The 27758-nt window shown below is 37.6% G+C and overlaps 1 protein-coding gene across 2 annotated transcripts in view; it reads left to right on the top strand.

The window, feature by feature from the left end:
* Nucleotides 1-27758, top strand: part of SCAPER (S-phase cyclin A associated protein in the ER) — a 493827-nt gene that overhangs the window by 239730 nt on the left and 226339 nt on the right. For both annotated transcript variants that reach the window (XM_030874887.2, XM_030874885.2), the window contains exons 22-23: nucleotides 18226-18291; nucleotides 27476-27602. In XM_030874887.2, the coding sequence (XP_030730747.1) occupies nucleotides 18226-18291; nucleotides 27476-27602 (193 nt within the window). The remainder of the gene's footprint in view (nucleotides 1-18225; nucleotides 18292-27475; nucleotides 27603-27758) is intronic.

The following is a 27758-nucleotide window of genomic DNA, read 5'->3' as shown; positions in this document are numbered from 1 at the left end:
GTTTATCACATTGATTGATTTGCATATATTGAAGAATCCTTGCATTCCTGGGATAAACCCCACTTGATCATGGTGTATGATCCTTTTAATGTGCTTTTGGATTCTGTTTGTTAGTATTTTGTTGAGGATTTTTGCATCTACGTTCATCAATGATATTGGCCTGTAGTTTTCTTTTTCTGTGACATCTTTGCCTGGTTTTGGTATCAGGATGTTGGTGGCCTCTACTATGGAGAACAGTATGGAGGTTCCTTAAAAAGCTAAAAATAGAATTACCATATGACCCAGAATCCCACTACCGGGCATATACCCTGAGATAACCATAATTCCCAAAGAGTCATGTGCCACAATGTTCATTTCAGCTCTATTTGCAATAGCCAGGACATGGAAGCAATGTAAGTGTCCATCGACAGATGAATGGATAAAGAAGATGTGGCACTTATATACAATGGAATATTACTCAACCATAAAAAGAAATGAAATTGAGTTATTTGTAGTAGGTGAATGGACCTAGAGTCTGTCATACAGAGTGCAGTAAGTCAGAAAGAGAAAAATACCATATGCTGACACATATCTATGGAATCCAAAACAAAAAAATGAAAGTGGTTCTGAAGAACCTAGGGGCAGGACAAGAATAAAGATGCAGATGCAGAGAATGGACTTGAGGACATGGGGAGGGGGAAGGGTAAGCTGGGATGAAGTGAGAGTGTGGCATGGACATATATACACTGCCAAATGTAAAATAGATAGCTAGTGGGAAGGAGCTGCATAGCACAGGGAGATCAGCTCGGTGCTTTGTGTCCACCTAGAGGGGTGGGGTAGGGAGGATGGGAGGGAGATGCAAGAGGGAGGAGATATGGGGATATATGTATACATATAGCTGATTCACTTTGTTATACAGCAGCAACTAACACAACATTGTAAAGCAATTATACTCCAATAAAGATGTTAAAAAAAAAGGATCAGAACAGAAATAAATGTAATAGAGGTGAAAAATGCAATAGAAAAGATCAGTGAAACTAAGGGCTGGTTCTTTGCAAAGATAAACAAAATTGCCAAACCTTTAGCCAGACTCTTCAAGAAGAGAGGGCACAAAAAATACAATCAGAAATGAAAGAGAGGCTACTGCAAACAATTATACATGAACAATTGTGCAATTTAGGAGAAATGGATAAACTCCTATATATAAAATTCCTAAATATACCATCTTCCATCACTGAATCAGGAAGAAATAGAATATCTGAATAGACCAATCACTAGTAATGAAAGTGTATCAGTAATTAAAAAAAAAAAAAACTTTCAGCATACAGAAGTCCAGGACCAGACAGCTTCACAGATGAATTCTACCAAATATTTAAAGAAGAGTAAATACCTGTTCTTCTCAAACTGTTCCAAAAAACTGAAGAGGAAGGAAGGCTTCCAAACTCATTCTATGAGGCCAGTATCACCTAATGCTAAAACCAGAAAAAGACTCTACAAAATAAGAAAATTAGAGGCCAATATCCTTGATGAACATAGAGGCAGAAAGCTTCAGCAAAATATTAGCAAACCAAATTCAGCAATATAAAGGATCATATACCATAATCAAGTGGGATTTATTCCACAGATGCGAGGATTGTTTAGCACCTGCAAATCAATCAGTGTGATGCAAAACATTAACAAAATGGAGGATAAAAACCATATAATAACCACAATAGATGGAGAAAAAGCATTTGACAAAATTTAACATGCATTTATGATCAAAACTCTCAACAAAGTGGTCATAGGGAGAATGTACCTCAACATAATAAAGGCTATATATGACATATTCACAAGTGACATCATTTTCAATAGTAAAAAGGTGAAAGCTTTTCCTCTAAGATCAGGAGCAAGACAAAGATACCCACTCTCTGGTATTTAACATATTATTAGAACTCCTAGCCATAGCAGTCAGACAAGAAAAAGAAATACAAGGCATCTGAATTGGAAAGGAAGAAGTAAAACTATCAATATTTGCAGATGACATGATACTATGAATTGGAAACCATAAACACTTCATCAAAAATCTATTAGACCTAATAAATGAATTCAGTGAAGTTGCAGGATACAAAATTAATACACAGAAATCTGTTGCATTTGTATACACTAATAATAAACTATCAATGAGAAAGAGAAATTAAGAAGACAATCCCGGGCTTCCCTGGTGGCACAGTGGTTGAGAGTCCGCCTGCTGATGCAGGGGACACGAGTTCGTGCCCTGGTCTGGAAAGATCCCACATGCCGTGGAACAGCTGGGCCCGTGAGCCATGGCTGTTGAGCCTGCACATCCAGAACCTGTGCTCCGCAACGGGAGAGGCCACAACAGTGAGAGGCCCACATACCACAAAAACAAAAAAGAAGACAATCCCATTTGCAGGTGTATCAAGAAGAATAAACTATCAGGGGATAAATTTAAGCAAGAAGATAAATACTGGTCATCACTGATGAAAGAATTTAAAGATAATATAAATAAATGTAAAGTTATACTGTGCTCATGGATTGAAAGATTAATATTGTTAAAATAGCCATAGTACCCAAAACAATATGCAGAGCCAATGTAATCCCTATCAAAATACCGATAGCATATTCCATATAACTGGAACAAATTATCCTAAAATTTGTATGGAACCACAAAAGACCCTGAATAGCCAAAGCAATCTTTTTTTTTTTTTAAAGTCCCCATTGGAGTACAGTTGCTTTACAATGGTGTGCTAGTTTCTGCTCTACGACAAAGTGAATCAACTATACATACACATACATCCCCACATCTCCTCCCCCTCGTGTCTCCCTCCCACCCTTCCCATCCCTCCCCTCTAGGTGGTCACAAAGTTCCGAGCTGATCTCCCTGTGCTATGCAGCTGCTTCCCACTAGCTATCTATTTTACATTTGGTAGTATGTATAAGTCCATGCCACTGTCTCACTTCGTCCCAGCTTACCCTTCCCCCTCCTCAAGTCCATTCTCTGCATCTGTGTCTTTATTCCTGTCCTGCCCCTAGGTTCTTCAGAACCTTTTTTTGTTTTTTGGATTCCATATATATGTGTTAGCATACGGTATTTGTTTTTCTCTTTCTGACTTACTTCACTCTCTGTATGACAGACTCTAGGTCCATCCACCTCACTACAAATAACTCAATTTCGTTTCTTTTTATGGCTAAGTAATATTCCTTTGTATATATGTGCCACATCTTCTTTATCCATTCATCTGTCAATAGACACTTGCCAAAGCAATCTTGAGAAGGAAGAAAATATCTACAGGTATTATACTTTCTGACTTCAAACTATAGTTGTCCATCAGTATGTGCAGGAGATTGGTTTCAGGACCCCCTGTGGATACCAAACTATGTGGATGTTCAAGTCCTCCATATAAAAATGGCATACTATTTGCATATAACCTATACACATCATCCCATGTACTTTAGATCATCTCTAACTTACTTATAATACCTAATACCATTTAAATGCTCTGTAAATAGTTGTAAATGCTTTGTAAATAGTTGCTGACACACAGCGAATTTAAGCTTTTTGGAACTTTCTAATATTTTCAGTCTAATATTGTCTAATATTTTTTTCTAATATTTTCAGTCTGTGGTTGGTTGAATCCATGGAGGTTGAACCTATAGACACAGAGGGCCAACTGCATACTATAAAGCAATAGTCATCAAAACAGTATGGTACTGGCACAAGAACAGACATATAGATCAATGGAACAGAATAGAGAGCCCATGAATACGCCCAGGCACCAGAAGCAAACCAAAAAGACTGTCCCCCTTGGTCTTGAACATAATTCTGTGAGTTCTAGACAAAGCAAATACATAATTTATAAAACAAAGGGTCTAAAAATGAAAAAAAAATTTATGAACAATAACTTTTCTAAAACAAGCAAAAAATTTAGTAAGAAGAGTTATGTTAATTTTCTTAATGTCTGGCTTAAAAAATAGAGGTGGATTCTTAAATCACATGCCATATAGTCTCACCTCCATTGTATGCTTGTAAGAGAATGAGAATGAATGAGTTTTTACCTTGTACCTCTGAAAGATTCTCCGAGACCCCCTGGTATCACATCATACTCTAAAATCTGCTGGCCTAGTATCTAAGAGATAACTCAATAAATGATAAGTTTCATGTTGTTTTGTTAATATAGATCAAATCATGAAACAGGACAATGATTTTCAAACTGTAGTCTTTGACCCCTTACATCCGAATCACTTGGTATCCTATTTAAAAGATAGGTTCTTGGGCTTCAGCCAGTTGATTCTGATTAACTTGGTTTTAGGTGAGGAATCCACATTTTAGCAGGCTCGCAACTACTTCTAATCTACCTAACAATTTTTAAAATTTATTTATTTATTTGTATTTTGGCTGTGTTGGGTCTTCATTGCTGCATGTAGGCTTTCTCTAGTTGCGGCGAGCGGGGGCTACTCTTCATTGCAGCATGCAGGGTTCTCATTGTGGTGGCTTCTCTTGTTGCGGAGTATGGGCTCTAGGTGCATGGGCTTCAGTAGTTGTGGCCTGTGGACTCAGTAGTTGTGGCTCACGGGCTCTAGAGCACAGGCTCAGTAGTTGTGGCACACGGGCTTAGTTGCTCCGCAGTATGTGGGGTCGTCCTGGAACAGGGCTCGAACCCGTGTCCCCTGCAGGCGGATTCTTAACCACTGTGCCACCAGGGAAGTCCCTACCTAACAAATTTGTACCTACTGTTTATAAGAATTTAGAATCATGGAATCTTAGAGCTAGAAAAGACCTTTAAAAATTAGCTAGTAGAGGCTTCCCTGGTGGCGCAGTGGTTGAGAGCCCGCCTGCTGATGCAGGGGACGCGGGTTCGTGCCCCCGTCCGGGAGGATCCCACATGCTGCGTAGCAGCTGGGCCCGTGAGCCATGGCCGCTGAGCCTGCGCGTCCAGAGCCTGTGCTCTGCAACGGGAGAGGCTACAACAGTGAGAGGCCCACGTACCGCAAAAAAAAATTAGCTAGTTGTATTCCCACATCTTACAAATGCGGAAAACTAGGCTTACAAAATACAATGGCTTTCTAAAGGCCATACTTAGAAATAAACAAAAAAACTTCCTCACATAAAGTAGTTAGACAGTGGTTCAGTAAGGATCAAAATTAAATGCCAGAATGTTTGGCACAGACATGTGGAGGAGTAGATAGATACAAGAAAGAAATCTGAGATAGATTATGTGAGAGAGGGAGGCAGGAAGAAGTTGATGATGTCCTTAGAGCATCTAGCTGTATGCTGATGTATGTCCTCGATTGCAATAGGGAGCACCCATAAAAAAGAACGAAATTATGCCTTTTTGCAACAACATGTATGGAACCCCAAAGGCATTTTACTATGTAGTAGTAAGACAGGGAAGGACAGATATTATATGATCTCACTTATACATGGAACCTACAAAAGTCAAAATCATATAAGTAGAGATTAGAACAGTGGTAACCAGGGGCTCAGGGGTGGGGGAAATGGGGAGATATTTGTCAAAGGGAACAAACTTCCACTTACGAGATGAACAAGTTTTGGGAATCTAATGTGCAGGCTGGTGACTATAGTTAACAATGCTATATTTTAATACTTGAAAGTTGCTAAGGAAGTAGATCTTAAATATTTTCACCACACACACAATGGTAATTATGTGAGGTGATGGAGGTGTTAATTTTATTTTGGTAATCATTTCACTGTATATATGTGTATCAAATCATCACTTGGTACACCTTAAACTTACACAATGCTGTATGTTGATCGTATCTCAGTAAACTTGGGGGAAAAAAAGAAATAGGGGCACAGAGATGATGTGGCTGAGCATACAGCAAGTAGGTTTCAGCTCTCCAAGTGATATCCCAGAGGAACTGGTAGACAGTGTCCACATTCGTAAGCCTGTTAAATGCCTATTTATTCTTTTCAGTTGAAGTTTATTTTTGTAAAAGTAATAATTTCCTCCTGTTTCTTGCCTTCTGCATTAATCTGTGCAGGTATTAAGCTGTACTGCTCCCTGCTAGCAGTATCCTAACTGGTGAAAATGTCTCGATAGTGGACTGTGCAAATCCAAATTTATAAAATGCAGTTGATATGTCAGAGAATATAAAGTTGAATAAGTAGCAAAGGGTCAAATTATGGAGAGCCTTGAATGCTAGTTAGAAGATTGACTATATCTTTTGGGAAAGAACTAACATAGATTGCCAAGGGAATAACATCAGGAAATTAATGACTTGGGAAGATTTGTCACCTGTGCTATACAGGTAGGATTAGAAGGTTGAGAGTTTGGGTGCATAGGAGATTATTTTACTAACTCAGGCATGAAGTGATAGGGCTGACATTACAGTGTATAGTACAATAAATTTAAAGAAAGCAATCAAGAAATGTTTTAATCTAAGATTAGTGATTTGATAATAATATTGAGGAAAGAAAATGAAGAATAGAAAATAATTTTGAAATATTAGTCCCAAGTACTATTGAAAAATATAGGTAAGTGGATGTACAATGTTAAGAATGATTTTGGTTTTAAAGATATAGAGAACAAGGTGAAGGTTGAGCTTCCAAGTGAAGAGCTTCAGGAGTTTGAAATTTGGACTATAAGTTAAAATTATATATTTAGCATTCATTATTATAATATTAAAATTGCAATAGTAACAATAGATAATTGTTAAATGGAAGTGAAAGGAGATGAGGGCATGAAAAAGGCATTGATAGTGAGATGTGAAATATAGTCAGAAAGTTCAAGGAGAATGAATACAGAGAAAAAGCCATTGTGTTTGGTAATACTGGAGATCATTAATGACTTTCAAGGAAGCATTTTTAATGGAGTAGCATGTTTATATAATAAGCATAATTCTGTATTCGTTTTACCATTGCTGCCATTCTGTTCCTTGAATATTCCCTAGTGTATTGGCACTTGATGTTCCCTCTAGCCAGCCTGAAATTCCCCGAGATTTCCCTGTGACTGGCTCTTTCACTTGATTCAGGTTTCTGCTTAAAGACTTACTTCTCAGAGGCCTTCCTTCATTGTGCTCTATAAATCCTTCACCTCCTTGACACACATACATATAATCAGCCACTGTATATTAATTACTCTATTCTCTTTTTAGGATATCTTATTCTCAGATATTACCTTATTTATTTTTTAAAATTTTTATTTACTCTCCTCCCTGTAAACTCTTAGTAAGAATAGTTACCATGTCATTCTTTTTATATACTGTGTGTTTAATGCTCAGAGTAATTTTTTTGTTATTGAAGTGTAGTTGATTTACAATATTGTGTTAGTTTCAGGTGTACAGCATATTGATTTGTCTTTGGGTTTTTTTCTGCAGACTATATTCCATTATAGATTATTATAGATATTGGGTATAATTCCCTGTGCTATATAGTAAGTTCTTGTTAATTATCTATTTTATGTATAGTAGTTTGTATCTGTTAATCAAACACTCCTAATTTGTCTCTCACTCCCACTTTCCTGTCCTCTTTGGTGAGCATAGTTTGTTTTCTGTGTCTGTGAGTCTGTTTTGTATATAGATTTATTTGTATTGTTTTTTAGATACCTCATATAAGTGATATCATATAGTATTTGTCATTCTCTGTTTGACTTATTTCACTAAGCATATTCCTTAGGTCCATTCATGTTGCTGCTAATGGCAGTGTTTTGTTCTTTTTTGTGGCTGAGTAATATTCCATTGCATATGTGTGTGTATGTGTGTATGTGTGTGTCTATATCTATATATATCACATCTTCTTAAGCCAATCATCCACTGACGGGCACTTGAGTAGCTTCCATATCTTGGCTTTTCTAAATAGTGCTGCTGTGAACATTGCAGTGCATGTACCTTTTCGACTTACAGTTTTTGTTTTTGTTTTTTCTGTATATATACCCAGGAGTAGGATTGCTGGATCATATGGTATCTCCATTTTTTGTTTTATAAGGAACCGCCATACTGTTTTCCATAGTGGCTGCACCACTTTACATTCCTACCAGCGGTATTCTCCATAACCTCTCCAGCATTTACTTTTTGTAGACTTTTTGATATTAGCCATTCTGACCAGTGTGAGGTGATACCTCATTGTGGTTGTGATTTGCATTTCTCTAATAATTAGCAATGTTGAGCATCTTTTCATGTGCCTGTTTGCCATTTGTATGTCTTCTTTGGAAAAATGTCTATTTAGGTCATCTGCCTATTTTTTGATTGGGTTGTGTGTTTTTTTGATATGGAGTTGTATGAGCTGATTGTATATTTTGGATATTAACCCCTTGTCAGTCACATCATTTGCAAGTATTTTCTCCCATTCAGTAGGTTGTCTTTTCATTTTGTTGATATGCAAACGCTTTTGAGTTTGATTAGGTCCCATTTGTTTGTTTTTGCTTTTATTTCTTTTGCCTTGGTAGACTGACCAATAATGAATGGGCAAAGGATCTGAGTAGACATTTCTTTAACAAGGTATACAAATGGCCAGTATGACCATGAAAAGATGCTCAACATCATTAGTCATCAGGGAAGTCAAATCCATAGTGAGATTCCACTTCACACCAACTAGAATGGCTATATTCAATAGACAGACAGTAACAAGGATGTGAAGAAATTAGAATCTTTATACCTTATTGTTGGGAATATAAAATGGTCTGTCTACTTTGGAAAACAGTTTGTTAGTTCCCCAAAAGTTAAACACAGAATTACTGTATGACCTAGTAACTCCATGCCTAGATTTATACCCAAGAGAATTGAAAACATGGTCAAATAAAACTTGTACAGGTATGTTCATAGCATCATTATTCATAAGAGCCAAAAGTGGAAACAACCCAAATGTTCATCAACTGTTGAATAGGTAAGCAAAATTTGATATATCCATACAATGAAATAGTATTTAGGAATGAATACTGACATGTGCTGCAATGTGGATGAAACTTGAAAACACTATGGTAAGTGAAAGAAGCCAGTCAGGAAAAGGTCATGTATCTTATGATTCCATTTATATGAAATGTCCAGGATAAAAAATTTTATAGAGATAAAAAGCAGATTAGTGTTGCTTGGGGATGTGAGCAGGAGGAGAGAAACTGGGATTGAGTACTAAAGGTTACTGGATTTTATTCAGGGAAAATAAAAATCTTCTAAAGTTAGAATGTGATGATTGGCTATACAACCCTATGAATATATTTAAAAACATTGAATTACACATTTAAATGGGTGAATTATATGGTATTTGAATTATATCTCAAAGTTGGTTTAAAAAATAAAATGGCAGAAATAATGCTAAACACATCAATTATAATGTAAATATGAATTAAGGTCTTTTATTTAAAATTTTAAAAATCCTGAATGATGTGAATAAAAAGGTAGGGTAGGGAACTCCAAGAGTCCATATTGCCATAAAAATAATGAATCAACTGGCAAAAACAGTCAGAATCAACTTTTTTTGAACTCAGGAAATGATCAAAGGCTTACTGCTACTGGGGGAAAAGGCAATTAAGAAAAATCAGATGGGCTTCCCTGGTGGCGCAGTGGTTGAGAGTCCGCCTGCCGATGCAGGGGACGCGGGTTCATGCCCCGGTCTGGGAAGATCCCACATGCCGCGGAGCGGCTGGACCCGTGAGCCATGGCCGCTGAGCCTGCGCGTCCGAAGCCTGTGCTCTGCAACGGGAGAGGCCACAACAGCGAGAGGCCCGTGTACCAAAAAAAAAAAAAAAAGAAAGAAAAATCAGATGAACCTCATTAAGGGAGAGAAGAGAGTGGCCAACATGGCAGAGTAGAAGGACCCCAAGCTCACCCCCTCTCATGAGCACACCAAAATCACAACTATCTGCAGAACAAACATCATTGAAAAAGACTGAAACCTACCAGAAAAGATCCTCTACAACTAAAGATACAAGGATGGAACCACAACTAGACCCATAGGAGGGGCAGACTTGAAATATAATCAAATTCCATATCTCTCAGGTGGGCGACCCACAAACTGGAGAATAATTATATTTGCAGAGGTTCTCCCACAGGAGTGAGAGTTCTGAGCCCCACATTAGGCCCCCCCGCCCAGGGATCCAGCACCAGGGAAAAGAGCCCCCAGAGCATTTGTCTTTGAAAGCCAGTGGGGCTTGATTGCAGGAGCTTCACAGGATTGGGGGAAATAGAGACTTTACTCTTAAAGAGCACACACAAAATCTCACTCATACCAGGACCAAGGGCAAAAGCAGTAATTTGATAGAAGCCTGGGCCAGACCTACCTGCTAGTCTTGGAGGGTCTCCTGTGGAGGTCGGGGTGGCAGTGGCCCCCTGGGGACAGAGACACTGGTGGCGGACACAGTGGGGAGCATTCATCTGCAAGAACTCTCCTGGAGTCTGACATTTTGGCATCAAGACCTGGCCCCACCCAACAGCCTGTAGGCTCAAGTGCTAAACAACACACCTCAGGCCAAACAACAAACTGGGTGGGGATGTGTCCATCTACAAGCAGGCTGCCTAAAGACTCTCTGAGCCCACAGCCACCTCTAGACATGCCCCTAGCACGGCCCTGTCCATCAGAGGACCAAGACCCAGCTCAACCCACCAGTGGGGCAGGCACTGGCCCCTCCTGCCAGGAACCCTACCCAAACCTTTAGACCAGCCTCATCCACCAGGGGGCAGACACCAGAAGCAAGAAAACTACACTCCCACAGCCTGCAGACTGAGTCCACAAATCCAGACCAGACACTACCCTGGGACCAGCTGGCCCCTGGCTCTTGGGTGATGAGAGGGGTTTGCACTGCTGGGTTGCATAGGACATCTACAGAGAGCCACTTCTCCAAGGTTGAGAAACTTAACCAACCTACCACATACAGGAAAATACAAGTAGCAGTTTAGACAAAATGAGACAACAGAGGAATATGTTTCAGATGAAGGAATGAGATAAAACCCCAGAAGAAGAACTAAGTGATGTGGAGATAGGCAGTCAACCCTAGAAGGAGTTCAGAGTAGTGATCATAAAGATGATCAAAGAACTTGGGAAGAGAATGGATGCACAGAGCAAGAAATTAGAAAATTTTAACAAAGAATTAAAAAATACAAAGAACAACCAAACAAAATTGAAGAATACAATAACTGAAATGAAAAATACACTAGAAGAAATCAATAGTAGACTAAATGAGGCAGAAGAACAGATCAGTGAGCTGAAGACAGAGTAGTGGAAATCACTGCCACTGAACAGAAAAAAGAATGAAAAGAAATGAGGACAGTTTAAGAGATCTCTGGGACAACATCAAGCACGCTAATATTTGCATTATAGGGATTCCAGAAGGATCAGAGAGTGAGAAAGGGCCTAAGAAAATATTTGAAGAGGTAATAGCTGAAAACTTCCCTAACCTAGGAAAGGAAATAGTTACCCAAGTCCAGGAAGTACAGAGAGTTCCATATAGGATTAACCCACAGAGGAATACCCCATGATACAACCTAAATGTCCATTGACAAATGAGTGGATTGGATAAAGAAGATGTGGTGTATACATAATGGAATACTACTCAGCCTTAAGAAAGAATGAAATAATGCCATTTGCAGCAACATGAATGGACCTAGAGTTTATCATACTAAGTGACACAAGTCAGACAGAGAAAGACAAATGATATCACTTATATGTAGAATCTAAAAAATGATACAAATGATACAAACTTATTTATGAAACAAAAATGGATTCACAGACATAGAAAAGAAATGTATGGTTACCAAAGGGGATAGTGGGGGTTGGGGGATAGATTAGGAGTCTGGGATTAACATATACGCACTACTATATATTATAAAATAGATAAACAACAAGGATCTACTGTATAGCACAGGGAACTATACTCAGTATCTTGTAATAACCTGTAATGGAAAATAATCTGAAAAAAAATCTATCTATCTCTATATATATATCACTGAATCACTTTGCTGTACACTTGAAACTAATACAACATTGTAAATTAACTATACTTCAGTTTAAAAAAAGAGGCTAGGGGTGTTTTAACTTACCCTGATCATGTCTCAACTTCCCAGCATCCCTGTTACAGGTACTTAGTAATGGAGGGAGCAGAACAAACCTTGTACTCAAAGAACTGTAGTTGTTTTAACCTGACTGATGGTTCTCTGAAAGGTTAGTTCTAAGGGTTTGTCTTCCTTTTACATAACTCAGGATCCTCCCAGAGCTGAGGAGGCTACCTGGGGGTGATTGTCAAAAACAATTTAAAGGCAAATGTATTAGTTGGTGGTGCCCAGTGCAAGGGTATACAATTAGTGTAAATAATTAATCAAAAAATTTGCAGGGAAAGGCTGAGGATTGAGATGCCTTGGGGAACAAGGGCTTTGAAAACCTCCCACGTACTCTGAGAAATCTAGAAGGCCATATGCATGCCCAGGGATGGGTACATGATCAGAAAAAACCCAAGAAGGTCCTGACCATTAGTCTTTTATGCAAGCAGGAAGTGAGGGCTAAGGTAGAGTTTTAATCTGCCTGACTGAGTCTTGTTGGCTTGCCCCAACACACACACAGAGCCCATCTACCAAGACTAGATTAGGAGTTTTGATGTTATTGTTTGTGGTGTTTAAAGAAATCTCTTGGATCACTAATTGATTGCTAAAGTAATAGAACAGAGACTTTAGGGGCCATAATGACAAAGAATATAAACTTTAGAAAATTAGTTCAGAAAACTCACTAAACAAATGTACAAGTACATCAAGTAGCAAAAACAAAACCTGAGAGGAAGGAGAATCTGATTTCCAGAGTTGTCACATTATAATATTTAAAATGTCTTGTTTTCAAGAAACAGTTGCAAGGCATGCAAAAAAAAAGAAAATTGGCCCATACACTGGGAAAAAAAATTAATAGAAAGTGTCCCTGGGGAAGCCCAGACATTGGCCTTACTAGACAAAGATTTAAAAAAAAAATTTTTTTTTTTTACGGTATGCGGGCCTCTCACTGTTGTGGCCTCTCCCATTGCAGAGCACAGGCTCTGGACGTGCAGGCTCAGCGGCCATGGCTCATGGGCCCAGCCGCTCCATGGCATGCGGGATCTTCCCAGACCGGGGCACGAACCCATGTCCCCTGCATCAGCAGGCGGACTCTCAACCACTGCGCCACCAGGGAAGCCGTAAAAATTTTTTAAATATACTCAGAGAACTAAAGGAAAACATGTGAATGATATGTAACCAACTGGATAATGTTAATAATGAGATAAAAATTTTAAAAGAACTAATAGAAATTTTGTAGCTGAAGAGTACAGTAATTGAAGTGAAAAAAAATTACTTGAAGGGTTCAGCAGCTTATTTGAGCAGATAGAAGAAAGAGTCAGTGAACTTGAAGATTCTCAATTGAGATTATCCACTCCACGGAAGAGAAAGAATAAAGAATGGGGAAAAATTTGAATACAGTCTCAAAAACTTGTGGGACACCATCCAGCATACCAACATATACATAAGGGGAGTCCCAGAGAAGAGTAGAGAGAGAAAAGGGCAGATAACATTTGAAGAAATGATGGCTGAAAGTTTTCCAAATTTAATGAAAGATATGATCTGCAGATCCAGGAAGTTCAACAAACTCGTAAGTAGGAGAAATGCAGAGATCCACGTTATGACACATTATAATCAAACATTGGAAGATAAAGACAAAGAGAATCTTGAAAACATCAAAAGAGAAGCAATTCTTCATATGTAAAACATCCTCAATATAATAACAGTTTATTTCTCATCAGAAACTATAGAGGTCAGAAGGCAGTAGGATAAACATATTCAGTTTCCTGGTAGAAAAACACAAAAGCAGAACAAATTGTCAACCAAGAATTCTATATCTGGCAAAACTTCAAAAATGAAGGAGAAATTAATACATTCCATGATAAACAAAAGCTGAGAGATTGTCACTAGTAGACCTGCACTTCAAGAAGCTCTAACGGAAATCTTCAGTCTGCGATAAAAACACAGTAGACAGTAACTTGAATCCACACAAAGAAATAAAGAATGCTGTAGAAGTAACTATATATGTATAAATCAGTGTAAATGTAGTATTTTTGTATCTCCTCATTTTTCCTATTTGATTTAAAAGAGAACTACACAAAACAATTATAAACCTATGTTGATGGACACACAATGTATAAAGAAATGACCTATAATAATAGCATAAAGGAGGTAAATGCTATATAGGAACATTTTTGTATACTACTGAAACTAGGTTGGTATTAGTTCTAACTAGATTGTTATGAATTAAGATGTTAATTATAATTCAGGACAACTGCTAAGAAAACAATAGATAAATAAATAAGTATATACATATGCTTGAAGAAATGATAAGGGAATGAAAGTGGTACACTAGAAAATATTTAGCACAAAATAAAGCAGTAATGAAGGAATTGGGGGACCAAAGAGATATACAGAAAATGCAAAATGGCAGAAGTAAATCTGTCCTTATCAGTAATCACATTAAATATAGTTGCATTAAAGACACCAGTAAAAGAAACAAATTGGCAGAATGAATTTTTAAAAATCATTCAACTATGTGCTGTCTACAAGGGACTCACTTCAAATATAAGAACCCAAGTGGTTTAATGTGAAAGGATAGAAATATTTCATGCAAAGAGTACCCTCTGCAAGATAATATAGCTGAAGTAACTATATTGCTATCATGCGACATAGACTTTAAGACCAAAATTGTACAATAAAGAGAGAAGGATATTACGTAGTGATGAAAGGATGAATCCATCAAAAATACATAACAATTACAAACATATATGCACCTTGTCTCAAGTCACCTTTGTGACTTGAGAAAGTCACAAAATATATGAAGGAAAAACTGACAGAATTGAGGGGAGAAATAGACAGTTCACCAGTAATAGTTGGATACTTCATACCCCACTTTTAATAATGGATAGGACAACCAGTCTGGGGATCAACAAGGAAATAAAAGTCTTGAACAACATCAACTAACTAAACCTAACAGATGAATAGAGAACATTCTACCCCAGAACAGCAGAATACATATTCTGCTCGAGTGTACATGAAATACTCTTCAGCACTGATCATACGTTAGACCACAAAACAAGATTCCATAAATTTTAAAATATTGAAATCATGCAAGATATCTTCTCTAACCACAAGGAAATGAAGTTAGAAGTCAAAAGGAAATATGAGAACTTCACAGGTATAAAGAAATTAAGCAAGACACTCTTCAAGGATTAAAGCAACTGGAATTCTCATTCTTTGCTGGTAGAAGTACAAATTGGAGTGACCTGTTTGGTAAACATTTTTGTATTTTAAGGTTAAGCACATGCTTATCAGATTGCTCAGCAACCTCATTCCTAGGTATTTATCCAAAAGAAATTAAGACATCTGCCCATGCAATGACTTGTCTACAAATGTTTAGAGTAGATAGTAGCCCCAGATTGGAAAGAAGTAAAATATCCATCTGGAAATGGATAAATTGTGGTGTCCAAACAATAGAATACTGCAAAGCAGTGAAAAGGAATTAACTAATAATATATTTGATTATGAAAGAATCTCGAGATTTATTCTAAATGAATTAATCCAGACACAAGAAAGTATGTATGATTGTAGTAATTTGATATTCAGATATCTATACTGGGAAAAAGTAGATGGATTATTCCTAGGAACAAGAAGGTGGGGGCAGGGGGAAGAGAACTATTACCGAAAAACATGAGAAAATTTTGTGGGGTGGTGGAAATGCTTTATATCATGATTGTGGTTTCACTTATGTTGGTAGGCACAACTGTGAAAACTCATCAAGTTATACACTTAAAATTTAAAGTTTTTATTGTTTGTAAATTATACCTCAATAAAGCTGACCCAAAAATGAAAAAAAGAATTATAAAGACAAAAAAATTAACACTTCGGAACCAAGGGGTGGGAGTGGGCCAGAAAACATTATTTGAAGTAAGAGTTTTTAGGAGTAAGACAAAATGGAAATACAAACTGTTTGAAATTTGTGACAATGAGAACATGAAACTTATGGAGTATGGTCAAAACTTTACTCAGAATGAAATTTTAGCCTTAAATTATTTTATCAGTTGAAGTAGTAGTGGTCTGAACAACTCAAGGTTTAGAACAATATTCATATCTTCTTCATGGGAAATAGGATGTATTTATTTTTATTTATAGATGTATTTATTTTTATTTAACAAATATACATATGGCACTTACAATGTACTATATCTTTATAAAGATAAAAATGGAAATTAAATAGAAGTTGATAAGATCTAATTCTTGGAGAATATTGGTAAACTCTGAAAAGCTAACAAAAAATAAAACGGAGTAAATAAATATCCCACATTATGGCTAAGAAAGAGTACAACCACGATGACAAGGAGACTAAAAGTGAGGGAATGCAGTATACAACACAACACTAATAAATTTAAAATATTAATAAAGTGGGTCATTATCTTAAAGAGTAAGTAATCAGAATTTAATAATCATAGAGTTTCTGAAATAATGCGTTTTCAGCCTTATCTCTCATTATTCCCACATTTTAATCTTTTGCTCCAGCAAAAGGGATCTGTACACTGTTCCCTAAGCAAAACCTGTGTTTTTCCCATGTCTAGCATTATTTGCTCACTTCTATACCCTATTAATGGCATTTTCTTTTCATGTATTCAGATGCTACCTATCTTTCAAGCAGGTACACTTTCCATTTCCTTGAGGAAACTCCCCCTAGCATCTTGGGTGGAAAAGAGCACTTGTGACAGTACGCATGAGTCACTTACTCAGCTTTGTAGAACTATGTATCTTTTAATGCTGTATCTTCCTCCTCCTTATGGAGAATAAATACATTGAATATTCCCACTATATATATATATATATATATATATATATACCCCATCCCTGATATATATATAACTCTCATTATCCCCCCATACTCTAGTTTATACAGAGTAGGGGCTCTGGAAATAAATATTTAATTGATTGCTAAAAGTGAATCAAGGCGAGATTCAAGTTAGGAAAAAGTGGTTAACTACCATTCCAGGTAAAGTTAGGATTTCTTTGGGTAGTATTTTTCTAGTTAGGTGTGCATGAATGGGAGAATGTATTCAGTTTTTTCCACTTGAAGGCTCAGATAAAATATATGTCTTGATATAACTGGCATCTTCCTAAGCCTCAAATTCTTTTTTGTAAAAGGAGGACAATATATATATTGAGTTTGTAAGACTGTATGAGACAACGAATGTGTAGCTCCTTGGCACAGCTCTTGGAACATATTCAATCCTGCAAAATTGTTACTTTCCCCACCTTTCATATGAGGTCACAATTACTTGCAACTACAATGCGGTTATTTCCCCATTTTGATATGCCTTAATATTTTGGCTGATAGCAATGAGCACACGTAGGTTGAAACAATACATAATTTAATGTTTAATTCTAATTTAGTTATTTCTTCATTCCCAAGCATAACCTATGCTAGATTGCTTTTTTCTCATTGGGTGTGTTGTAATTTGCATCTTTCAGGTTTTTTATGAAACAGTTTTTATTTTTTCACCTGTCATTGCTGTATGGATTGGTGTACATTGTGACTAATTCTTTCATAGGTCACTGGACTAATTATTTGAGACTAGAACCCTTTGGATGAATGGTTAATATTTAAATTAGTATTTTTCTCTTTTTCCTCTGAAAAGGGAAATTGACAAATTAAGTCATTGTTAATGGATTGCTGTAGTGACATCTGCTTAGTTTGGTGACCTGTTGATGGCTGTGACCTACAGTTACAGGCAAGGTGGAGCTTAGTTGGACAATGGCAGAAGAGTGTTATCTCAGATTTTTGCAGACTTTTGGTATTTAGTCAGTATAAATAACAAAAGCAGAACAAAACAAATCTTTGAGTATCTGGTCAAGTCATTTCCACTGCCTTTTAAAATTATCTCTAGAGTTAAGTGACTATTCTTTACCTGTATTTAATCTTGCATTATATGCCTCCTGAGGCACCTCAACCACCTTGTAGAAACTTAGTATGGTTTTAAATTTAATTATCATGATTTTAACATTTCTGAAAAATAGCACCATTCTGTACCATGTCCCTAAACTCAGAAGTGTTTTTATGAATCTGTTTTATATCCTGTGAGGAAATATGTATTTTTTAGTCTTTTTTGATAGATTTATAATATTTAAAGATGCAATCTCAGAAATCTTAGTGTGGTAATGTTCCTAGTACTGGGAGAGGAAAAACACAGCCAACGTTTTATTTTGTTATAAAAATTAGCAGCAAAATAACTAACAGTGATAAAACTCTTTTCGCTTTAGGGCCAAGGAATACGAGAGTTTATTGGAAACAAAAAATTCTGGCTCAGACTCACCCTATAAAGCAAAGTGAGTATTTTATCCTACATTTTAGTTCTTTGTCTTTTCAGTCTTTGCCTGTAACAAAAGCTTATCTGAACCATCATTGTATGCCTGTGGTCATGGACTTTGTATCTGATGCCTAGAATTTTATTCTGCTAACACAGTGGTATCCAACTGGGGATGGTTTTGCGAGAGGACATTTGTCTGTGCCTAGGGGTATGTGATAATATTTTGGTTATCACAGCTTGGAAAAATGGTGCAGCTGCCATCAAGCGTGCAGAAGCCAGGGGATACTGTTAAACATTCTTCAGTGCACAAGATAGGCCTCCACAGCAAAGTATTACCACATCCAAAACATCAGTAGTGCTGAGGTAAAGAAACCCTATTCTAACAAAACAAGTTCTGGCAAGGCTGTACTGGTTCTTACTCTGAGGAGATCTCATTCAAGATTGTTGCAAGGGCCACTTGACAGATGAGGATTTAGACTCCACCATTGGGTGTAAGCGTAATTACTAAGTGTAATAGCTAAGTAAACAAAAACATCATCATTTTGCTTCTCTCAAATAGACTACCAGTAGAGGTGCAGTGAGAGAAAGGTACTTATATAATATTACCGATGGGGGTACAGACTGGTGTAGTCTTATTGAAAGGCAATGTGAATCTGGAGCTTAGGATGTCCACTTTTATGTTTACGGTTAAGATATCTTTTATTCATTATGTATATGATTAAGTTCTAGCACTTGAAGTTGTACTTTATTTTTTTAATTTATAGTTGATTTACAATGTTGTGTTAGTTTCTGGTATACAACAAAATGATCCAGTATATATATTTTTTCCAATTCTTTTCCATTATAGTTTATTACAAGATATTGAATATAGTTCCCTGTGCTATACAGTAGGACCTTGTTGTTTATATATTTTATATATAGTAGTTTGTATCTGCTAGTCCCAAACTCCTAATTTATCCACCAAATAGTTTTGTGTTGGCATGTGAATAATAATACAAATTAATGGAATAGATTTTTTAAAACAGTCTAGAAATAGATCCAAAATTTGAGGAAATTTAATATATGATGTGGTATAGTGTTTGCAAAGATGGCCAGAAGTTGTTGAGCCATTCCTGGAGGCATATCCCTTTGCAATATAACTTTGCCACCTCTCCATCAAGGAGTGGACTCTAATTTTCCTTACTCTTGAATTTGTTCTGGCCTTTTGACTTGTTCTCATCCACAGTCTACTGCAGAAGCAATATGTGACTCCTGAGCCTTGGCTCCAGAAGTCTTGAGGCTTCTGCTCACAACTTTGCTTTCTTGCTCCCCTGTGACTGCCATATAAGGAAGCTTTGGTCAGCCTCCTTGAGGATGACAGATCACTTGGTCATGGTGTATAATCCTTTTAATATGCTGTTTAATTTGTTTTGCTTGTTTTATTGAGGGTTTTTGCATCAGTGTTCATAGAGGATATCAGGCCTTATCAAGCCTCTGCTTGTGTCACATTTGTTTATGTCCCATTGGCCAAGGCAAGTCATTTTGCCAAGTCCGTAGTCACTGTCTGAGGTGACTATGTACGTCATGGCTGGCAAGATATACTTCAAGGGGGACCTTTAATGTAACCATCTATTATACAACTTTCTCTGGATTCTCCTCTTACTTGACTAGATGCTCTTTTTCAGTATCTTTTGCCTGGTTGTTTCTTGTCTCTTTGACCACTGACATTAACATGCCTTTGTCCTGAGAGTTCAAATAGAGAATTACTCCCTTGGTAATCTCATTTAGTTTCATGACTTTAAACATCTAGTATCTGGATGGACTTTAAATTTATGTCTCCAATACAGACCTGTCCCCAGAACTCCAGAACACTATATCCAGCTTCCTATTTAGCACTTCCACTTGAATGTCTCTGTTCACTTGGATGCCTCAAGTGAACATGTGCAAAATCAAACTCCTGAAATTTGCTCCCATACCTTACCCCTCATATTTTTGCTCATCTTAATTTAAGGATGGCAAGCCCATCCTTAAATTAAGACATCTAAAATCTTTAGAGTCATCCTTTTTCTCACACTCTTTCAGTCCATCAAAAAATTCTATTGGCTCTATCTGTAAAATATATTCAGAATCTGACAACTATTCACTACCTCCATAGTAACTAGTGTAGTCTAACCTACCGGTGTCTCTCATCTGGATTATTGTAGCAGCTTCCTAATTAGTTCTACACTGCTCTGCCCTTGTTCACTACAGTCTCTTCGCCACAGGGCAACCAGGATATTCTTTTAAATTATAAGTCTAGAAAAATGGCAGTAGCAATAGAAGCATAATTTTTCAATATCTTCAAATTTTAATATAGAAACCAGATAACTAATAAAGAAAACCCAAAACCCATGGAAGCATTTACAAAAAACACTGCATTGCCAGATATCTACATGAAATCTGAAATGCAAGTGGATGGGAACAAATAGCCACAAGACCTGCATGGTAATGACATCAGTGTGAAAGAAAGCAAAGAGAAGCAACTGGGATAACAGATGTTAGGAAAGGATAACCCTAAAATAACTAACAGGTTTTCACTGGAAGATTCAGGGAACCAATTTGAGAGAAGCACCTGAACCTCATTCTTAAGTAGGTTTCTCAAGAAGGGCTGATGTGAACAATGTTGCCTTAGTTCTTACTCTTTCTTATCAATAACTTTATGCCCTCAAAAATCAGTTTTGCCGGGCTTCCCTGGTGGCACAGTGGTTGAGAGTCCGCCTGCCGATGCAGGGGACACAGGTTTGTGCCCCGGTCCAGGAAGATTCCACATGCCGCGGAGCGGCGGGTCCCGTGAGCCATGGCCGCTGAGCCTGCGCGTCCAGAGCCTGTGCTCCACAATGGGAGAGGCCACAACAGTGAGAGGCCCGCGTACCGTAAAAAAAAAAAAAAAAAAAATCAGTTTTGCCAGTTACAAAATCCTTGACCCACATTTTCTTTTCTTGAGGATCTTAAATACTAAGAGAGAATGAACCTCAGACAATCAAAATTATTAGACATCAACATAAAGACTAGGGATGAATAGTAAAGTTATAGTTTCTTATAGAACTAAGAATAACTGATGGCCAGAAGAAAAAGAATATTATGTAATAACTGTATCTCAGTTGTTTTTATAGTGTAACTATAAGAAAAATATTGGGGAGAATGAGGAAAACATATTCTAAAAAATTAACCATTCTCCAGTTATATTGGTGATGGTATTATTGATAATGTTATTCTGAGTCTATGTGCATAATAATAAGGATAAAGTAAAGAAGATTATGGAGACTAGCATTCTTTCATCCCCTGTATTACTGAGAAACTGAATTCTCAGTCTGGATGAAAGGAGATAGATGTAATACATTAGAGATCAGGTAATACCCCTGTAGGACTGAATTTGAAATATATGAATTTATGAGATATTTTATCTTTTAAAAAGTGTTCTGCATATTTGTGTGTATACGTATTTGTGTATATACATATATAGATACACATGTATTATGTATGTGTGTGTACACACATTTACTTATTTCCTAGCTCTGTCGATTGAAGAGGCCTAGAAACAATGACCAATGCAGTAGCAGTGAGCATATCTCACTAAAGGGAGCAAGAACTTCTTGGAAAAATGTCTAATGCTAGATCTGAATGCTCTGTCATACTAGATGGCAAGGAATCTCTCAAAGACTGCTAGTGTTTTATCAAAAGACTCAGGAGCTGACTTGAAAAGTTTACTAATAGACAAAAATAGGACAATTTGAGCATCAAAAAGGATAATTATTGTAACTGATTGAAATTGGTAACCAAATAGCAGATGAAAAGAAATGTCTCCTTATAAAATTATTCTAGCTAATAAATGAAAATGACTCTTCCACCAGTTTCCCCTCCCTTTCCAGAAAAATTCAGTCCTAAAGCCACTAGAAGAGAGAGCACCAAGCAACCATCTGCACTGGCTGGATGGCTGGAGGCAGCAGTGGCACAACGGTGGGTGTCAGAGTAGGCTAAGGAGGGGCGCCAGGTATGGCGGTTCAGAGCCCAAGCAGAGCGCAGGGAGCTTCCATGTGGGGTAGGACACCATGGCCTGGTGTGGGGAATCAGAGCCAAATGAGGAGGGTAATCCATGGAATGTAATCCTGGCACAGTCTGTCAGGGGAGTCTTGCAAAGGGTGTGAAACCCAAGCAAGCTGAGAATGGCAGAAGAGCCCAGAGTAGGGAGTTGGAGACCAAGCAGGAAGATAACAGTACGCATAAAGAAAGATGCATGATATGTTAGGTGGATTGTTCACATAAGTAAATATATTAAGGATGAGAGAAGAGAGTTAAAAATAGACCCAGGGAGAATAGAAAATCCTATGGTGGTGAATTGGAATTGTAGGTATCGGTTTTAACTCGTATTTTCCATTATGTATATAAGTAGAAATAAATATAGATGTAAAGTGTAGGGATACACACACACACACGTGACCCTTGAACAGTGAGGGTGGGGGCTGGGGCGCCGGCCCTCCGAGCAGTCAGAAATCTGCCTGTAACTTTTACGGTCGGCCTTCCCCTCCAAAGTTCTGTGTTCACGGATTCAACCAACCCTGAATCCTGTGGGACATACATAGTGAAAAAAATCTGCGTATAGATGGATCTGCACAGTTCAAAGCCCTGTTGCTCAAGCATCAACTCTTTGTATATATAATTATATATATAGTTATATGTTTTTGTTTTTGCAATACGCCGGCCTCTCACTGTTGTGGCCTCTCCCGTTGCGGAGCACACGCTCTGGACATGCAGGCTCAGCGGCCATGGCTCAAGGGCCCAGCTGCTGCATAGCATGTGGGATCCTCCTGGACCGGGGCACAAACCCGTGTCCCCTGCATCGACAGGCGGACTCTCAACCACTGCGCCCAGTTATATGTATTTTTTATATTTATTTATATAATAATATACACACATTTTCTAGATCTTTCCACTAAGAATGAGGGTCTGGGAGCAGCAACACCCTGATAGCATTGAGCACATCTAGTATACCCATGTAAGTATGAAGGTGAGGTAGTTCCCTGAAAGGGATAGATGGGTTCTTTTTCCACAGGAAAGGATGCTGGCTGGCAACAATGAATGATGATCAATGTAGGAGGCAATATATGCACACTGATTTTTTCATCTTATATGGGGATTTCTTAGGCTGTTACATTTAGAAATACAGGCTTAAGCATATTATTTACAAATGGAAGGGGAACCAGTAGCCTTAAATTTAGACTATGTACCTTTCAAATAGAGGAGGTGAAAGAAAAAAGAAGTTAATATGTTTATGTCTTCCTGTCCATCACACCGAAGAACAATGTTAGTTCCTAACGTGGGCCCAGTCCCCTTTCTTACACTTTTATAAATCTTCCCAATGATCCTAATGAACCTCCCAAAATTGACTGTGATAAAAGTTAGGGATCCTTACAGAGAAGCCCTTACGTTTCACATTTGCCAGTGACAGGTTTGAACTTAGAGTTGTTAGAATTTGTTCAAGTTTTGAGAAGAAAATATCTGACCTTAAAAAGTTCTCCATAAAGCCATTTACCTGACAGATACTTCTCATGTTCTAGGCTAGGAGTTATGAATCCTTCACGTTTTCTTTTCATGCTAGAAAAAATTAACATGCCAGAAGTAACTCAAATAGCAATTTCTGTATTAATAAAAACTGCACCCTCTAAACAGCTCCTGTTCTTGCCCTGTAGGGAAAATACAGCTTTCAGGGCTTGAGTCCTGTGACATTCTATCATTATTTATAGTATGAATCAAAATCTAATGTTTTTCTTGAGAGGGGCTGTATTATTTGTGGTACTTCTTTGGAGGCAGGGAATAAAACAGAGGTTTAGCTCATGTTACCTAAGCATCCCCTTGATTTGGCATTCTTCCTTGAAAGATAGGTTCATATGAATCCCAGATTTGATTTACCTCAGGGTGAAATACAAGCCTCTTGTATTCTGTGAATTAAAATGGCCCTTGTGCCTCCCTAAATACCCCTGGTTTTCAGTGGAATGTGAGCATTCTTGGTAAGAATAGTGCTAGATTCATATGCATCCATTGCTATGGCTGGATATTCAGTTACATGGTGTGCAGGCTTTATTCAGCCAAAAGCTGAAGTGGCTACTTATCTGTCACACAATGAAGTTCGCTGCCAATATTCATCCACATGATAAGGTCAGTAACTTTAATCGGATGGGACTCTAGCCCATATTCGATTAGGAAGAAAAGAAGTATGTTGCTCTTATTCTATTTTTGTATTTTTTATATTCCCTTTTTCCTTTTGTTAGGTTGAGACTTTCTGTCAATGAATAGTAATAAGAGTTGGTCATTTATTGAATGTCTACTTTAGTGAATGCTGTTAGGTACATCACATTAATTATCTCTAATCTTCAGAAGTTCGAAAGAAAAAAAAAATATATATATATATAAAATCTCCACTTTCAAGTTGAAGAAACTGAGATTGAAAGTAGATAAATAACCTCCCCAGGGTTTACATATGTGGTATGTTCTGGAGCCAGAGTTTAAGCATAGGTATTTCTGATTTTAGAGTTTGTATTTATTCCTTGACTTAGCAAAGTAAACTTCATATGGATAGCTTAGGTTTAAACTGGAGTTCACCAGGGCCTTTTTGAGCTGCAATTACTGTTGTATTCTTTGAGGAGTTCAGTTTTTTTACATAAATACATTTCTAGATGAAATTATATTTTAAGATATTATTCATTTGTGAATGAAATTTCCTTATTTGAATTGACTAATATGGTGTGGAGACAAAGCATGAAATTTGAAGATTAAAGGCCTAGGTTTCTAGTCCCAATAATACATTTACCAGTCGTGAGGCCTTGGGAAAGTCACCTAATTTGCCTGAGCCTTGGCGTCATCATTTTTCAAACAGGGATGGACAGTGTTTTTCAGAGGACTAAAAATGATCATGTACATGAAAGCATTTTGTAACATATGAGGTTATGGATACTATTAATATTAATGTAAAGAAGAAATTTCTTCTTAGACCATTCATCATTAAATATCTATTGAGGGTACTTATCTAGAGGTGCTACGGATAAGATGGTGAATGGGTCGACAAGAACCCTGTCTCGGGATTTCTGTAGTGGCGCAGTGGTTAAGAATCCACCTGCCAATGCAGGGGACACAGGTTCGATCCCTGGTGCAGGAAGATCCCACATGCCACGGAGCAACTAAGCCTGTGCACCACAACTACTGAGCCTGTGCTCTAGAGCCCACGAGTCACAACTACTGAGCCCACGTGCCACAACTACTGAAGCCCTCGCACCTAGAGCCTGTGCTCCACAACAAAGAGAATCCCCCACGATGAGAAGCCCGTGCACCACAACGAAGAGTAGCCCCCGCTCGCTGCAACTAGAGAAAGCCCATGTGCAGCAAGGAAGACCCAATGCAGCCAAAAATAAATAAATTAATTAATAATAAAAAAAAGAAAAGAACCCTGTCTTATGAAGTTAATACTGTGCTTCTGCACTGTCCAGTATGATAGCTTCTAGCCACATATGGCTTTTTAAATTACTAAAATTAAATAAAACTTAAAATTTAGTTCCTCAGTCACACTAACTATATTTCAAGTGCACAATAGGTACATTTGGCTAGCAGCCACCATGTTGGACAGTACAGACATGGAACATTCCCATCATTACCAAAAGTTCTGTTGTAAATCTCTGCATGGGAGAGACTTGTAATAAGTGATTTGAAGGAATAGTCAAATCAGAGAAAGCAATGTTTGGCCTAAAAACTTAGGGATAAGTAGGAATTTTCTAGATAATGTGGAGGTGGGGGAAGCATTTCAGAGGAATGAATGAATAGCATTTGCAAAGACACTGAAGCAGGAAGAGCGGGATTTAGATCCAGGAAGACCTCGTGCATACAGAGCCTGTGTGGCAAGACTAGCCCTACATGGGAGGAATCAGTCTTCCTTGATTGTAATAGGAGAAATAAGGGAGAGTATGGGTGAAGTGCTGATATCCTTGTAGATTTTGTGGCAGAAAGATTTTCTGGTTCCAGTAGCTTCCATTTTCTCTATAAGATGTAAGATCTTCATATGTGAAAGTAATGGGGAGAAAGGAATGGGTGGAGTTGTGAGGAGATTGAGCAATATATGAAGCAAGTCTTTGTAGGAGAGTGAGCAGACTAGACAAACGTATATTAGTAAGATTCTGAATCTGTAGTCATACCAGTCTTTTGCATGGTATGACTGTTTCTCAGTATCAAAAATGGAAAAGGCAGGCAGATGTTCACTAATCCAGCTAAATAAATTAATGTATGCAAGGCACTGAGAGGGATGCCTGGCCCACTAAACAAACATTAATGATTGTTACCATGGCTGGGGGTTAGCTGTAGGAGTAACAGAACAACAGAAAGGGAATGTAGCACACGTTTACAAGAAAGTGATTATAATGATGGCCTATGGAATCAATCATAGATAAAAATGGAAGTAAGGCAACAGGGAGATGATGCGTAGGGGAAAAGTGGAGAGATCTGGGAAAGTGTCTGGTGAGTATCTGCTGGTAGGATACTCAAGCAAGTAAGTTGAAAGGAGAGGAAGATTGATCAAAGAGTAAGGTATATGAAACAGAAGAAGTAAGGGCTTCAAAGAAATATTACATACGTTCCCCTTACTAAAGAATCTTACGATCTAGGAAATATGTGTTATTCTTGGTGAAAAGGAAATAATTGCTCTATTGTCTAAATGACATCAGCAGTGGCAGGAAATCCCCAAATTGCCTGTAAATGGGAAAATGGAGAGTTTGATATTCTGAGAGTTTACAGTGCTTATAACATGGTATCCAAGGCTACCTTGAAGATTTAAATCAAAATATGAAAACCTGCTCAGGGTCTTATACTCATTTTCTCTGCCATCATACTCTCACCTTTCCCCATCTCCAATTCTGTTCTAGTTTAAGGGTCACGTGGAAACTGATGGCAGCAATTGCTCCAGCTAATCCTGTGAATGGACAGTACTGTCCTCTAGATCTATTTTGTGTCACAAGGACTAGATTGATGTTTGTGAACATAGGATAATACCAGCCTTAGGAGTGGTTTGTTTTTCTTCCCCTTAGGTGCTCTATGAAGCAGTTTCTAATACAATAATGAAAGTAACTTTTGTTTAAAAATATTTAGGAAAACGAAATATTATAGTCTAATACATTCATGCCATTCTTCTCTTTCATTTTGTATCCAAGGCTTCAGCGATTAGCCAAAGATCTTCTAAAACAACTACAAGTACAAGACAGTGGCTCATGGGCAAACAATAAGGTTTCTGCTTTAGATCGTACCCTTGGTGAGGTCGCTAGAATATTGGAAAAAGAGGTATGTAACTAATCTCTGGCCTCTGGCCTTAATCTTTATGTTTCTTTCTTATTATGATGGGCCCTGGGGCTATAAGGCAGACTCTCAGTATATGTGTTTCTTCGGTGTTTCCAAAAGCTGGTCAACCATTGGTGGATATTTTTTCTTTTTGTTCTT

The sequence above is a fragment of the Globicephala melas genome, chromosome 2, assembly GCF_963455315.2.
Source record: "Globicephala melas chromosome 2, mGloMel1.2, whole genome shotgun sequence".
Lineage (NCBI taxonomy): Eukaryota > Metazoa > Chordata > Mammalia > Artiodactyla > Delphinidae > Globicephala > Globicephala melas.
The sequence above is the reverse complement of the archived record's forward strand: the minus strand, read 5'-3'. Positions and strand labels throughout refer to the sequence as shown.